The sequence below is a fragment of the Brachyhypopomus gauderio genome, chromosome 21 (genome assembly GCF_052324685.1).
Source record: "Brachyhypopomus gauderio isolate BG-103 chromosome 21, BGAUD_0.2, whole genome shotgun sequence".
NCBI classification, from domain to species: Eukaryota; Metazoa; Chordata; class Actinopteri; order Gymnotiformes; family Hypopomidae; genus Brachyhypopomus; species Brachyhypopomus gauderio.
In genome coordinates this window covers 11,014,806-11,030,072 of record NC_135231.1, presented here as the reverse complement: position 1 = coordinate 11,030,072, position 15,267 = coordinate 11,014,806, and the positions used below count along the sequence as shown (strand labels likewise).

At 46.4% G+C, this 15,267-nt stretch overlaps 1 protein-coding gene across 1 annotated transcript in view; it reads right to left on the bottom strand.

Annotated features, from left to right (window-relative positions):
* Positions 1 to 11,531, bottom strand: part of itga5 (integrin, alpha 5 (fibronectin receptor, alpha polypeptide)) — a 22,384-nt gene extending 10,853 nt beyond the window's left edge. Inside the window, 2 exon segments of the mRNA XM_076984232.1 lie at positions 99 to 229; positions 11,037 to 11,531. Coding sequence (XP_076840347.1) covers positions 99 to 229; positions 11,037 to 11,245 — 340 coding nt within the window. The 5' untranslated portion in view covers positions 11,246 to 11,531.
* Between the last annotated feature and the right edge of the window lie 3,736 nt (positions 11,532 to 15,267).

Below are 15,267 nucleotides of genomic sequence, written 5' to 3'. Positions count from 1 at the left end.
GAGATCTCCACCATCAAACATCTACTGGAACTCTGTAAGGAGTTGTTGGTCAGAGGCACGCAGGGCAGGTGGGTCTGGTGTGGGTGGAGGGCTCGTACCTTGCTGGTCGAAGGCGATGCTGCTACAGTCCGTCTGGTGGAGACTCCAGGGGCAGTAGAAGACTGCACCACCTTCTCTGATGGAGCGCTGGCTGGTGTTGGCTTTGGGCGCTCCGACCAGGACACTCACGCTGGAGGAACAAGGACAAGGACAACGTGAAGGAACATCTCACGTCATCGGGAAAAACCAATAAGAGGGAAACCATCTGAAACGTGGATGAAAAGAAACATGATTCCAAATTTGTTTTGAAGGCAAATTTAAATAATATTTTCTTTTTAAAGAATAAAGTGTAGCATTATGGAGAATCTGACAGTGACCATTTCCATTTTTATATTCACAAACTCTAGAAATAATGAATGACGAGCACTGGAAGAAAGATTATGACCTTCTGGAAAGTGAGTTTGTACTAATGTACAGCACAGCACCAAGTTACATAATGTTGTGGCCATGTGCAACTGCTGGTAAGATTGTTGGTGACACATGACCAACATGAGTTTCTCTTCCTAAAACTCAGAAAACATACACACACCCATACACACACACACACTAGTCTAATCAGCTAACAAATGAGAAAACAAGCACTGAAACTGTGTGAGTGGAGCTAGAGTGGAGTCATGGTTGTGTTTCAACAGCTGTGTGTCTCCCACAGGGTCACTCTCTCTCACACACACACACACACACACACACACACACACACACACATGATTTCTAATAATGCCTCACACACAGCTGCAAATATATGAGGACAGACATGAAGGCCACACACACACACACACACACACACACACACACACACACACACACACGCACCCCCTTCCCCTCTCTCGCTCTCTTACACACTCTCTCTCTCTCTCTCTGCCATGTCTACAACACACGTGGGTGTGTCACTATTAACTTTGCCATGATTTCATAAACCAAAAACATTTCTAATGAAAACCAACTGTGGTTGAACTGGACATCTGAGGGGTACAAAGAGGCATATGGATGGTCCCAACCAGGAGGACAGGTAAACCCTGACCAGATGGCCTTCAAAGGCGGCTCCATTACCCACAACATACTACTGTGACTCATCAACTTCTCAAAAAAAAAAAAAAAACAGATATATATTATTTTAATTACTACAACTGTAGGAAACACTGCTCATTTAATCTGGGTCTCATCATCTTCCCCCAGGACAGCATGGTTGCACAGACATGTCCTCACTGTCTGTGAGCTCACCATCACCCTTCCTGTCATTAACGCCAATCCAGTTAGGCACAGGAGAAGCGTGGGGGGTGGGCTGAAAGCTTCAGTCAGGGGGGGGTGGGTGTTGTGGTCCTACAGGAAGAGAACACCCTTTCCTGCCCCCTGGTCCTGGGTCAGTGACGCATGACCGAGGGCCACCTCACAAAGCACAGATTCATCTCGCCCTGTAGCCTCGGTGGAGAGCCGGTGTCCACTTTAGATCCATTAAAGATATAGTCCAGTCACTCCAAGGCCGGTCTGGACCACTTGTGTCAAAGACATGACAGGTAAAATGGGTTAGGTAAATATTATTGTTAGTCAGAGGGAATCTACAAATCACTCCAATGCAATCGTGAGATTAGAGGTGGAAAGAAAGGTTTAAAAGGCTGAACAAGGACTGGAGGGTTTTGCCCAAACTGTTCAGGTTTGCCACCATGGGTCCTTAGCTTAATCTCCCTGAAATAACCTCAACTCAGCTTGGAGTTTGTGTGGTGTTAACTGACGGCTGTAAGCTTCCGCAGCCTGTTAGCTACTAACCCACCGGACAATGCCTAGAGTCTTAGAGGAGCTATGAGGACCATTACGCGCAAGACCTATAAAGATGAAAAGACAACAGGGGGGACATTTAACGATTAAGTATCCCGGGGGCCGGTAGGTTTGAAGGCCACTACAGGAGACGGCATCCCTGGATGGACACAAAGCTCTTACTGAAGGGAAAACGCACCCAGAGCACGTGCTCCATCTGTTTTCGTAAAGGGGGGAACCAAAACAACGAACTCTTCCGGCTTGGAGAAAGAATCCCGATTTTTCCGCCGTATGCCTGCACAGAGGAACATCCCAGAGGTGCCGCAACACACAGTCTGAGCCGTAATGTCATTGCCAGGGAAAAAACTAAGCAAAAAAAAAATAAAAAATCCTCGTCATGGATTCCCACCATAGCCATAGCATTAACTTTCTTACTGTGGTTGAAAATAAACCCCCATCAAATCGCCCGGGCCCTAAAACAGCTGACCGTACACTCGTCCACGTCGACGTAAACCATGCGTGGACGTGCACGGAGGCGTGCGGAGGGGCACGCGGGCAAAACGCTGTCACGCGCCACACACCGCATGCTCACACCGAGACAGGCGTGGTGCGGACGCGTGGTCTGAGAACACACTTCCCCACAGACCCCAGAGAGCCGCACGCACGCGCTACCGCACTGGCCGACACGCGCTACACACGCCTACACACGAGGGCCTCACCGGGTCACCATATGGGAACTAGCATTCCAGAACTGGAGGACGAGTGTTCCAAATTTCACTTTCTGCACCAATATGCAGCAAATCAGCAAATAATAAACACAGTGTTAACTAACCAAGAACAGCAAAGAAAGCACCACTGGCCCAAGACTCTGGCATTTAAAACACATCACTGAAATCCTTTAATATTCGCCGACAGGTGCCGTGTTACAAAGCAAGAATGGACGAAACTGGGTCCACAGCCTCCTCCACCATCGGGCTTTTCGGTACCGGGACCGGTTATTCGCAGGGACTTTGAGAGTTACTGTCCAAGTGTCTCCCAGAACAGTGTTGGTAGAAATGTAAACAGGAGCAGTTTCTCATCACTGGAACCATCATCAAAGAAATGCAACAGGAAACTCAACAATAGAAAAACGCTTTCATCAGTTACATTAGAAATCACCGTCTTCCGCATCACAAAGACGTTTTCTGGTGAACACACACAGGCCGACATGCGCATGCGTGCGTACACACACACACACACACACACACACACACACACACACACACACACACACACACACACACACACACACACACACACACACACACCTCTTGATAGTCATCTAAAAGAATTGCAAATAAGCAGCAATTAGCATGTAATGGGTCCTTATCAGGTTGAAGATCAGTCTAGTCCCACAATCCTTCTCTCCCAACTAAACCCTTAAATGCTGGGCTAACATTAGCATTGTGATAACAAGCTTGCTTACTCTTGGATAAAAGGAAAACTGTAAAAAAAAAAAGGTTCAATCTGCTCTCTAACAGGCCTGGTGTTGGGGAGACTGGTGTTGGGGGGACTGGTGTTGGGGGGACTGGTGTTGGGGGGACTGGTGTTCAGCTGTAGTGGCAGTATTCTGCACATCAGCTCTTCTGCTCCAGCGAACATTTCAGCAACCCCTTCCAAGAGATTCTAGTTTTGATGAAAAACATTTGTTCCACAAAAAAACCTGCAAAACAACATAAAGCACAGATGTGTTTCCGGCACAACTCACATTTAATATCACACTAGCAGCTCCAACACTGCTCACATTCACAATTGCACAACAGTTTTGAGGTCTTGTGGTCATCAGCTTTAAGAACTAGTTATTAATCTGTGGTATGTTGCAACGCCCCATCATAACAGAGCCTAAATGAGTTGAGTTTAAACCATTCACTGAGAATTAAATGAGAAAAACAACATTGGCATGTTTCTGGTATTACTGTAACAGCCTTCATCGTCTATCTAACCCCCAGTCACCAGAGCCACAGCTGTAGTCTCTACAGCATCCAGGACAAGTCGTTCAACTTAAGCCTGTCAGCAAAAACTCTGCAAAGCTTTGAACCGCTAAAATGCTAACCATTAAAAAACAGTGCTCATTTGTGGCTTTAGTAATAGGACCAAAATGAAGGCGATAAAAGCGTGCGATCAGGCTTGCTAGCGCTGCTAACCTGAGAGAAATGCGAGCGCCATGTCTCATGCCCCATCTTTACCAGCCATCCGGAACATTCTTCCCTCCTTCCACACCTAATCGTCTTCCTCCCAGCTGTACAGCCCATGTCACTCGAACACCATTATAATTGCCTAAAGCCTGCTGAGAAACCACACCGGGCTGTTTCACAGAGACTAGAAACATTCAGCCCCCTTCTGCCACACACAGCTGAACTGTAAACGGCACAAGCACGCTGCAGACATTAAGTGTCTGGAGAAAATACAAACCTATTGCCTTAACTAAAAAACAAAGCTAGCCCAACGTGCCTGTGGAGGGCTTGTGTTGAGTAAATTATACAAATTGTTAGCCATTAGCTGGAGCTTAAAACTGAGTTATTCTTCACTTGTAATGAACTTATCCCATTACTCCCTCATACTTTCCTGAAAGTTTTTATTTTCTTACCAGAAAGACTAGTTTTCACAGAATAAAATGTCTCTTCTGTTCTTGTGGTCATATGCTCCGATATATTGCAATCGTTATGCCAGTATTTCTGTGGAGAACAGACAGGAGCTCCGATTTGCTCCACAATGCTAAGGGTCCCCACTGAGGTCAGACTGACAGGCATTTTTCAAATAAATAAATAAATAAAACCAGTAAACTGCTTTAACAGTAATTTCCACACCAGGCAACCGCCAACCGGTCTCAAAGTCTTTCACTGGAGCATAATGAGAACATGCAACAGAAACTAAATTGCTCTTCCTAGACGATCATTGGACCCATGTTTGGCTCATAAACACACAACAGACCCACTAGGTCTGTTTATAATTTTGCTTAGTACACAATAATTTGCATTCAGTGAAGAATCACCCATCTAGCACCTGGGTTTAGTCAGAACACACGATGTAGTGACGCTTGATTACAGCAGGATCATCAAAGCCTCACATCCGAATCACCCAGGTAATCAAGCCCTGAACTCCACGACCCCCAAAGCCACAGCGAACCGTTGGTGAGCGTTCCCAGTCACGCCAGCCTGCCTCGGCATTAAACAGCTCTGCGTCGGACGCCTGCTTGGTAATTAGACTGGAACGGGCCAATGATGAGAGAGCTGAAAAGCAGGCCGGGGCCTCCTCGTCTGGATGGTCAGACAGCCGGTCCGAGCCGAACCGCACGTGCCCAGTCCCGTCGTCTGAGATCTGGAGGGGCCCAGGGATGATGAGCAAAGCAGACACTGCCGGGACAAGTGGCGTTGGGCGGCTGCACGGCTCAAACGGCTGGGCAGTCCATACCAGGAGGACTAAAACAATACGGTTAAGCACCGCACGGCACAACTAACATAATACAGAAAGTGCGGCCAGGGCACACAAACAAAGCATTAAGCATCTAGTGTGGTAACAAAATTATGATGTACAATGAATAAACAATTAGGCTCCCAGTACAAAGTAGTTTCATCAATCCACGCCTATCCAGATGCTTATTGGGCCGCTGTGAGTCGTCTACTACATCTAAATGACTAAATTGACTTGGAAAAGAAGTGTCAGAGTAGCAGTTAATTCTGAACACCCCCCCCCCCCCCCCCAGCTCTGCTGACCTTGATAAACATCACCCCCTCCCCACCGTGAGCTGAATGTAACCACCAAAGCATTTCCTCCCAGAGGAAACGTATACTGCTGCAAAAAGGTCTGCAAATTAGAGTTTGTGGACCAGGTGTGCAGGGGTGAGCCAGAGAACCGGGTGCAGGACCTGACTCACAAAGAGGGTTCCAGGCCTGCGCCTCCGTCACGTGCCAACCACCTCGGTGGGTCACCTCCTCCCCCAGCGAGCTGTTGGGGTGGGACTGTGGAGGCAGCCTGCTGCCAGGTGTGTTCTGGAGGGGCTACGAATCAAGGTAACAGAATTTACAAAACGCCGGCCAACCCTAATCACAAAACACACGGCGCCAGATCAGCGCCAGGACACACCGGCAAAACTACGAAACAGCAGTTAGGAAGGGAAGTGAGCACAACGCACGATCCAGGTACGAGAGGCGGGGCTCAACACGTGCCACGCCCACAACCATCTCAACAGAGACGGAGACGTCACCCCCTGAAACGTGCTGAGGCCAAATTCTAAGACTTAGCGCCCCAAACGGCCATAATTCACACCTCCCCAGAAGCCAGAACCATCCAAGAGACGAATTACAACTGCGGGCCGTTCACACCTCTGAGGAGCTGGCTCAGCGGGGAGTCAAACTCCTCACACTTACAAACAGAGCAAAGCTCTCAGGCCCATCGTCAGCTAAACACTGCTACAATCTACCGTTTGTGTCTCTGACCCGCAGTTCAACCCCTTGTATATCAAGATATGCTGGCAGTAAACCAGCCAACCTGCAAACTGACTCACTGACTAAAATTGCCCATTGTTATGGCTGGGTCATCCAGTGTGTTCGTTTGACTCTAAAAGGGCAAAGCGAACCAGCTAAAAGATAAAGATCTTCCTAACGTTCTTAGTGTGCGTCAGACGGAGTCAGCACAGCCCTGAGGCTTCCTCCTGCCTACGGATATCACCCCAACACGCCACGTCAATTTTTGTCTGCCGTGATCAAACGCATGCGTCTCCTAGTGCTTGTGAGGACAGGGGCTTATTACACAAGGCTGCCCCGCTAGAGCAAAGCAGTAAAAACCCAGACAGTCTCTCCTTAGTAAGGACAAGTCACCCCATCACTTCAGTGGCTGGTCGAGCCTGTCGCCCTCAACCTTTAAAACACCGTGGTCTAGTGTTACAACAGACCATCCTTTCAGAGTACACACCCCGATTCCATGGAAACTCCAAATGTGGAAGCATAACCATGAAACAAAAAAATGATGACAAAGGTCGCATGGAAAAGTTTAGCTTCTGAAAAAACAGGTAACCACTTCCATCAATGCACAAAGCACTCCATTGTGCAGTGTGTGAAACGCTCTAATCACTGTGCTGGGAATCTTGGTGAAGAAGAACTCATCAGCCAACACACACACACACACACACGCGCACGCACGCACGCACGCACGCACGCACGCACACACACACACACACAGGTACACACAGGTACACACACACACACACACACACACACAGTTTAGCCATGTCAAAGTGCCCTTGGTGTCGTAGGTCAATATTGGTTTAGCAGTTGCTGAGTCACAGTAGGTAAACTTTGGGAGAGAGACAAACTCACACAGGGATTACCCCGACGTGTGTCAGGACCCTGACGTGTGTCAGGACCCCGACGTGTGTCAGGACCCCGACGTGTGTCAGGGCCGAAACATCCATGATGTAACATATACGCATGACACCTTACAAACGAAGGCGCGAGTTGGAGTCTGCGGGAAGCCTCACGTGACAGCATTAAGGTGAAGCCTCACGTGACAGCATTAAGGTGAAGCCTCACGTGGCAGCATTAAGATGAAGCCTCACGTGGCAGCAATAAGATGAAGCCTCACGTGGCAGCATTAAGATGAAGCCTCACGTGGCAGCATTAAGATGAAGCCTCACGTGGCAGCATTAAGATGAAGCCTCACGTGGCAGCATTAAGATGAAGCCTCACGTGGCAGCATTAAGATGAAGCCTCACGTGGCAGCATTAAGATGAAGCCTCACGTGGCAGCATTAAGATGAAGCCTCACGTGGCAGCATTAAGATGAAGCCTCACGTGACAGCATTAAGATGAAGCCTCACGTGACAGCATTAAGATGAAGCCAACCTTTTTGCGATAAAATGTAGTGAGGCAGATGAGAACCTACTCATATTTGTTCAGTAACATTCTCCCCAAGACGGGCCACAATGCGGTCGCAAATCCATTGCGTTTGGCTCGGACCACAGACTTCTCCTTTCACTGAACCACAAACCATCTCCAAAAAACATCAAACACCAAAGCCTCTTTTTAACCCTGCTGAATATTTCTGCATGGTAAGACATTATTCTTAAAACATATAACAAGTTCAACATCACCTGATCATCTCCAAGCAGACATAATGGGTCATCTATAATGCACATGTGTACGTTTGATCAAGGATCGTGTCTTTAATTTACAGACCCGTCCAGAATGTGTATTCTTTCTACAGTGCCTTTTAACGGATACACAGTTCACAAGTCCATCCTGATTATTAAATAGATCTCTTCTATATGAACAAGTGCAACCGTGAATTAACATTCACATTTTTACAATGAACACCCATTTGAGAATGAATCCAATTTTCCGATGAGAACCTATGACCTATTCCAGCCAATAAGTTATCATCTCCATCCCAATGCTATGCAGACAGAGACAGGGCTTAGGACATGTTACTCCTCCACACTGCAAGGAATGTTTCTTCTTCATGCCTTTAACTAGTGGTGAAGAACCGAGAACCCAAAATGGCTTATCCTAAATGACTCCATATTTCCTCCCTAAAGGGTAAATATTTGACATCAGTGACTGCAGGCCTCTTAAAATCCCATTGAAGGGCTAGTGGAAGAAGGCTGGGGGATGCCACGACCCATCCGAAAGCGCTTCAGGACGAATTACGAACTGTCCATGTGAGGCCCCTCTCCAACAAAGCACAGCTTGCTCCTTGCACAAAAACCATAAATTTCTGCTCCAACTATACGGCCGACGAGGCCACTCAGAAGGTGCGTGAACCCTGCCCCCAGGCACTCTCCCCCGGTGGTCTGCACACTCCCTAATTTTATTAGTGGAGAAGCGTCGTGCAGCTTACAGACCTGCTCGACTCTTTCAGGGCCCAACGGGGGGAGAGTTTTGGTGAACCGAGTGTGAGAACCGATCTCGTCTTCCATCCAGTAAAGCAGCTGGCTGTCCGAACGCTTCCCAGTGGAACTTTAGGAAAGTTCCTCTGTGTTTGTCGAAAACTCCCAGCAACCACACCATAGGACAGAATGTGGAGTTCAACCCACACCCCACGCTCCACAGTGGGCTCACCGCAGCCGAGCAGGTGCACTTCAGCACCGCCCCACTGCACACCACATCACGGCAGCATGTGGAGATGTGGAGATGATCGAGCGCTGAAGCACTGGAGGTTCCCCCGTTGTGAGCGGATGAGAAACGTCACTGCAAGGTTGCATTTCTGCAATCAGAAAACCAAGAGCCCAAAATACTACAAAATACTGTAAAACAGCATTCTTAAACTCTTCCTTTTGCCTTTAGATCCTGTTTCTGACCACCCTCTTGCACAGTGACGTCTCAGCAGTGAAAAGTTCAGATGAAGTCATCACCGGGGGAGCTTCTGTTCTTACCATGACTTCATACCCCCTGAGCGCGAGTGAGGTGGTCTGCACGGGGGCTGTGTTGTCTGGAATATGTGAGTACGGTGAGAGGCACAGTAATGAGGAGATATTTACCTCATACACTCACAGGCACACGTGAAGCTACACGGCAGCGTACGCCCAGTCTCACGGCCACCCGCACCCGTCACAGCAGGTCAATCACGCTATGTCACCCGCTCCCACGTCCAGAGGGGCAGCATAGCTTCAACTTTTTGAAGAGGGTAAAACAAAGTGGGCGTGGTTGGCAAGAGAGAGAAAAAAAGAGAAGTCCATCTCCTGCCCACGTCTCCAGCCCAACACCACGTCCCACAGACCAAGAACCAGGGGAAACGAAACATTCCAAAACCTCCATTCAAAAAGAGGGGAAGTGTGTGGTCTTGTTATGACTTCAGGGGGTCTTCTTTAAGAGAGTCTAGGGTTGTCACAGAATTAGCAGGAGGGGCTGAATTGCAACACAGACACTCTTGTTCCTGAACTCAGACAGTCAGCTCACATGTTATGTACTTGAGACGCTATTCTGCTCGTTGTATTGTGCTCATCGATTTAATAGCTTCACTCTCATCAGCGTCCAGCATCCCATTAGTGACTAATGAAAGAGGCACGAGAGCTTAGAGAGGAAGAGAATACGAATCCAGCCAACACCCAGTACGAGCTCAGGGATTACTCACACCTCCAGTCTGAGCATCACACTGGCCAAGACATCTGAACTGGGAGGACATTAGCAAAGCGGCCCAAGACAAATAAAATGCAAAGCACTTTAAAAATCAGATTACATATACAAGTGACATGGATGTGATAAGTAGTTCATCCACATTAGAGTGTGTATTTATGTCAACCTCAAAGACACAAACAAAAAACAAATGTGAATGTCCACTGTCCTACAGGTCCCATATTTCTGGGAGATGATTCCTCTGCAGGTCTAAAGCACGTGCGATCCGCACCTCCTCAAATACCCCATCAGTAAGGACTCAACTGTCCTGCCAGTGACATCACCCTGTCCCACTACTCATGTCCTAAATACGGCTTGATCAAATACTGGCACATGATACTCTGATAAAGAGGTGGAGGCAAGGCTTTGAGAAGAAGAGGGACAAGAGTGTACACACACACACACACACACACACACACACACACACACTATTGTTTAGGGTCAACCTGGACAAACACTAAATCTCACTTTTAAAAGACCGTCACTCCCCAGCTGTGGAGACAGGCTTTGATCTATACAGCACTTCACATTTTAGGTTGGGATTCAAAACACCAGTTGGAGACACGTCGGTGGTGTCCCGAGGTCCTCAAATGTCCCCCGCTGCGCTCGCGCTAAAGCCGCAGATATCACTTTTATTCCTCTGTGGTCTTTACTGCAGCCTTCCCAAAACGAGTGAATACTTTCATTAAAATAAGTAAAACCTCTAGAGTCAAACATCCTGGTCTGCTCTGTATTTACCCACAAGTCCTAAGATTAAAAGTATTGATTTGTCTAGTACTGTTGCGTCGTATTTAACCTAAAATGCAGTGACGGTAATGAAGCTGAGGTTTCTCTACACCAGAAGACTGTAGTATGTGTAACATCCGTTATCCGAACATCCGAGCCGATATCTTTCTTTGTAACGATGCGAATGGAAGTCAGCAACTAGTTTTCTTTCCTTTTCGTCTCCTAACTCACGTCCATCGACTTAAAATGTAGAGGCTTGTAGAACTATTGATTTATTACTGCTAACAAACATTCACAGAAACCCAGACGAACTTACCTTGGAGAATTAGTCATATAAAAGTCCAGAGAGTACCCAAAATAGCTGCCCCCCGGTCCGCTGTATATGGAGGGGTTATCTACATCTAAGTTGAACGCAGCGCACGGAGGTGAAAGGATGGCGATGAAAAGTGCGAGTGGTCCGGCCAGGGAGCAGGAATAAAGGAGTAAAGTCGCCGCGGTCTTCGCGCGCAGTCTTCGGGAGCCCATGATATTCGACTCGACTATCCGACTATTCGATCAAACTCGCCGGATTCTTTTCAACAAAGGCGCAGAGTTCAGCGTCGTCCTCCTGCAGCGGTAGTCTAGACTGATACCATGCATGTGCGCACTGGTACCAGTTTAACAAAACCCAGTGTCCGTGCTGCTAGTCCACTGCTCTGTCGGTGTCTCCTCTCTCTCTCTCTCTCTCTCTCTCTCTCTTAATTGAAGTGATATTGGGAAGAGAGGAGTTCTTCTGTGGACTCCAGAAGAGGTGGAGCTACAAGAGCCATTGACAAAGCAGGGATGCGTTTGCACAGGATGAAACGTCCCACTTATTTAAGCTTCCAGAGTATTTTGGGTTATGAGTGACTCCTGATTTGTGTGGCGTGTGTATTTCTAACAGTCTATTATTTTCAATGATCAGTATGCGCTTGCTACAAAAATCAGTTGCGCCCTACATATCACAATCTCCTGCCTGAGCAAAAACGCTCAACAGACGTGCATTCGAGGAATATGAAATATAGAAATGTTTTGTGTTTATTTGTTGAAACAGTCAGTTTCCTATTACGAACTCCAGCTCAGTTTTGTGTAAATGCCTCTTTTTAATGACATCATAACTATATATTTTTTCTTCCAAGCGACCAACAGATGCAACACAAGTTTATATTGTGAACGTGTACGAAAATAAAACTTGCCTAAAAAAAACAGTATGTACCCATATTATAATGTTGTATAATATAATCACGAACAATTATGCAATTTAAATTATGCAAATGAAATGGTTGAAATTTCAGATTTTGCAGCAAAATATGACTGCTTTTTAAATATCAAGGATGAGTCCAGCAAAAATACTTTAGGGTAGACTAATGTCAAATCATATTTGCAATAGAAACTGGAACAAAGCATGAGAACTCGATATATGGGTCGCTTCGGTATTTAAAATAATATAATTTTAACCTGTAAAATACTGTTTGGAAATCCATCTTAAAAGAACAACAAACTACAATCTTCCTACGAAGGTTTGGGTCCAGGAAAAACGTAATAAATGTGGACTGAGGTGCCCATTGTGAACATTTTATGATCAATCTGCAGCTGTCTGGTCTTGTGTGGGTTTTAGTGTCTGAAAATGTTAGTCTGGTCTTTAGTGTCTAAAAATGTGCTGTATATTAAATATCACGTGCTTATAATTCTGTATATATCTTTGTGCCATTTTGTAAGTTCCAGCTACACCATAAATAGTTCTGTAAGAGGTCTGTAAATAAGCTGGTGTTCGGACTGGCTTATGAAAGCGTCCTAAAACATCCTTTGACACGGTGTAGTTGTCGCATCTCCTTACCTGTTATCTTCATTGCCAAAGCAAACAGAGATGAAATTGAGAGAAGAGAGGTTGAGTTTAACATCCACTTGTTGACAAATAACTGGCCTGTCCCATAATTACCTAATTTAAGAAAGTATGGCATAAACACATGCTCTTTCTTGTTTATTTCCTGTCAGTGTTTCAATGCTTGAATGTTCTTAATATTCAGTGTCTGTATTTACATGTGACTCATGTAAAGAGTTGGGAAGTTACTATAGTGAGACGCAGTTGTGGAAACAGTAGTCCCTCTGACTGGAATCGGGTTGATGGTTTATTTGATTCACTCTTTGCCTCAGAGACCAGTCAGAAGAAGCCAAATTAGGTAGTGCGGCTATGGGCAGTGTTGCGGAGCTCAGACCACACATTTAAGAGTAGTGAGGGCTTCTCAGTGCTCGGTGAGAGGGCTTCTATATTTATCAGTAGTGTTTCCGCCTGTGTGCGGGGTCAGAGAGATTCGAGCAGGGCGTAAAGAGGCAACTCACAGCTGTTGGGGCCAGTGGGTCATACTGCAGTCAAAGCTCAGGCAACTATTCAAATTTCACTTTGCGGGAGTGTAGCTTATTAGCAGATTTATCTGCCATTCAAAATGGCCATCAGATGTTAAAGATGGCTCAGAGCAAATTGGGCCGTGAAACCAAATGAAAGAGTGTAATGTTTGATGAATTCGGGGGAAGTAAATCAGTGGACCATCACATGCTGAAGTGAACTCAAAAATATCTGCCATCACTCCAAAGACATGCGCACGTGCCACAGGCCAAGCGGATATTTCTGATATCTGTACGTGTGTGTCCCGCCACACGCCATAAAGGGCCATAACACGACAACCGTACCTTTGATATTATCTCAGAGCCTTTGCGTTCATGCCTGTGATTATTTCCACCACACGTTGCTCTGAAAAACTGAACAGCTCTCTCAGAAGCTCTCTCAGCAGTCTCTCTGAGCTCTCTCAGCAGTCTTGTCAGGTCTGCACAGTCCGGGCGTTATTACACGTGGCCAGACACAAAACACCCACCTGACCTGGTGCCACTGCATTGTTTAAAGGTGTGGGCACCCTGGACCAGCTTGAGGGAACATAGTCAGGAGTGAGTCTATCTGCCGTGTGTGGGGTCGTTACTGTCCTGAGGAAGACCTACGGTGAAGGCCCCAAACGCATGGTAACGTGAAGAGCGTGGCAAGGCCTCACTCAAGAGGCACTGGGAACGCTCAGAAAGAATAACAGGAAAAGATGAGGTAACGTGGCTGGATGTGGGTCAGAGGGACCTTCACGTCTTCTGTAGAGGGACTGTCATGTGTGGCATTCTGCTGAAATGCTGCTGTATCCGTCTGGGTGGGGTGAGGGTGGGTGGGGTGAAGGTGGGGGGTGGTGGTGGTGGGGGGATACAGTCCAGCGACTGATTTAAATCCATTGATGTTTGTTCATATTTTCTATAGAATAATTAGAAATATGTATCCTGTGCTGTAAATACAAAGCAAAACAAGGCGTCAACTTGCTATAACAACACAAGGCATGGATATGTTGTTTTGGTCTTAGTATATGTATGTATATTTAACTGAGAATTATCGCAAAACATGTACATGCTCATTTTCTATAACGCTCATGTGAATCGAGTTAAATCTTCTCAGGGGATTTAAATTACGTACACACATTTGTTCACGCACACAGAGCTGTTTCCCATCATCATTTGTTCTCGTCCATGTCATCCCCTTAGAGAACTGTCCTCCAAAAAGGGGAGGAGACATTTCATGCTTCCACTGTGACATCACACATGCTCCCATAGCAACCAGTGAGGGGCTCAACAAAAACACAGTGAGTGGTTTGTGCTGTTCTCCAAACAGCTGAGCAACTGGTATAAATATAGAACTCATATCTCCTACACTTTCACTTACACACACTCCTACATACACAGGCACAGCAATGCACACACACACACACACACACACACACACACACACACACACACACACACACACACACACACACACACACACACACACACACACGCACACACACACACACACACACACACACAAATTTAAGGTATTTTAGTTAATTTATGTACTCCTATAGCTATATATAGTTATATTAAGCGTGCATATTAAATCCCTAAACCATACCTCATTAAGCAAGTGGTAAACTTTTGACCCTTTGACCTTTAAAAGTTGCATTGTTCACATTTTTCAGCTTTAAAATATTTTGTCACTATGTGATAAAAAATATTTTCATATGGACACACTCTCTGACATACCCACACACACAGATACACCCCCCCACACACACACACACTCTCTGACATACCCACACACACAGATACACCCCCCCACACACACTCTGACATACCCCCAAACACACGTACACCCTCCCACACACCCCCACACACACGTACACCCTCCCACACACACACCCACACACACACACACACAGACCCTCCCACACACACACACCCACACACACACAGTGTGTGATCATAGTAGATGGTGTTTGTTATTTCAAATAAGCACAGTTCTTCTTTGTTTTGATATTTGATTTGCTTCATTTGATGCTTGTGTGTTTGTAATGAAGCTGTATCTTTGTTCTCTTGGAGACTCAGGTCATGTCCCCATGCCCCTCTTATCAGAATGTGTGTGTACATAAACCTGTAGCAGCATACACACACACACACACACACACACA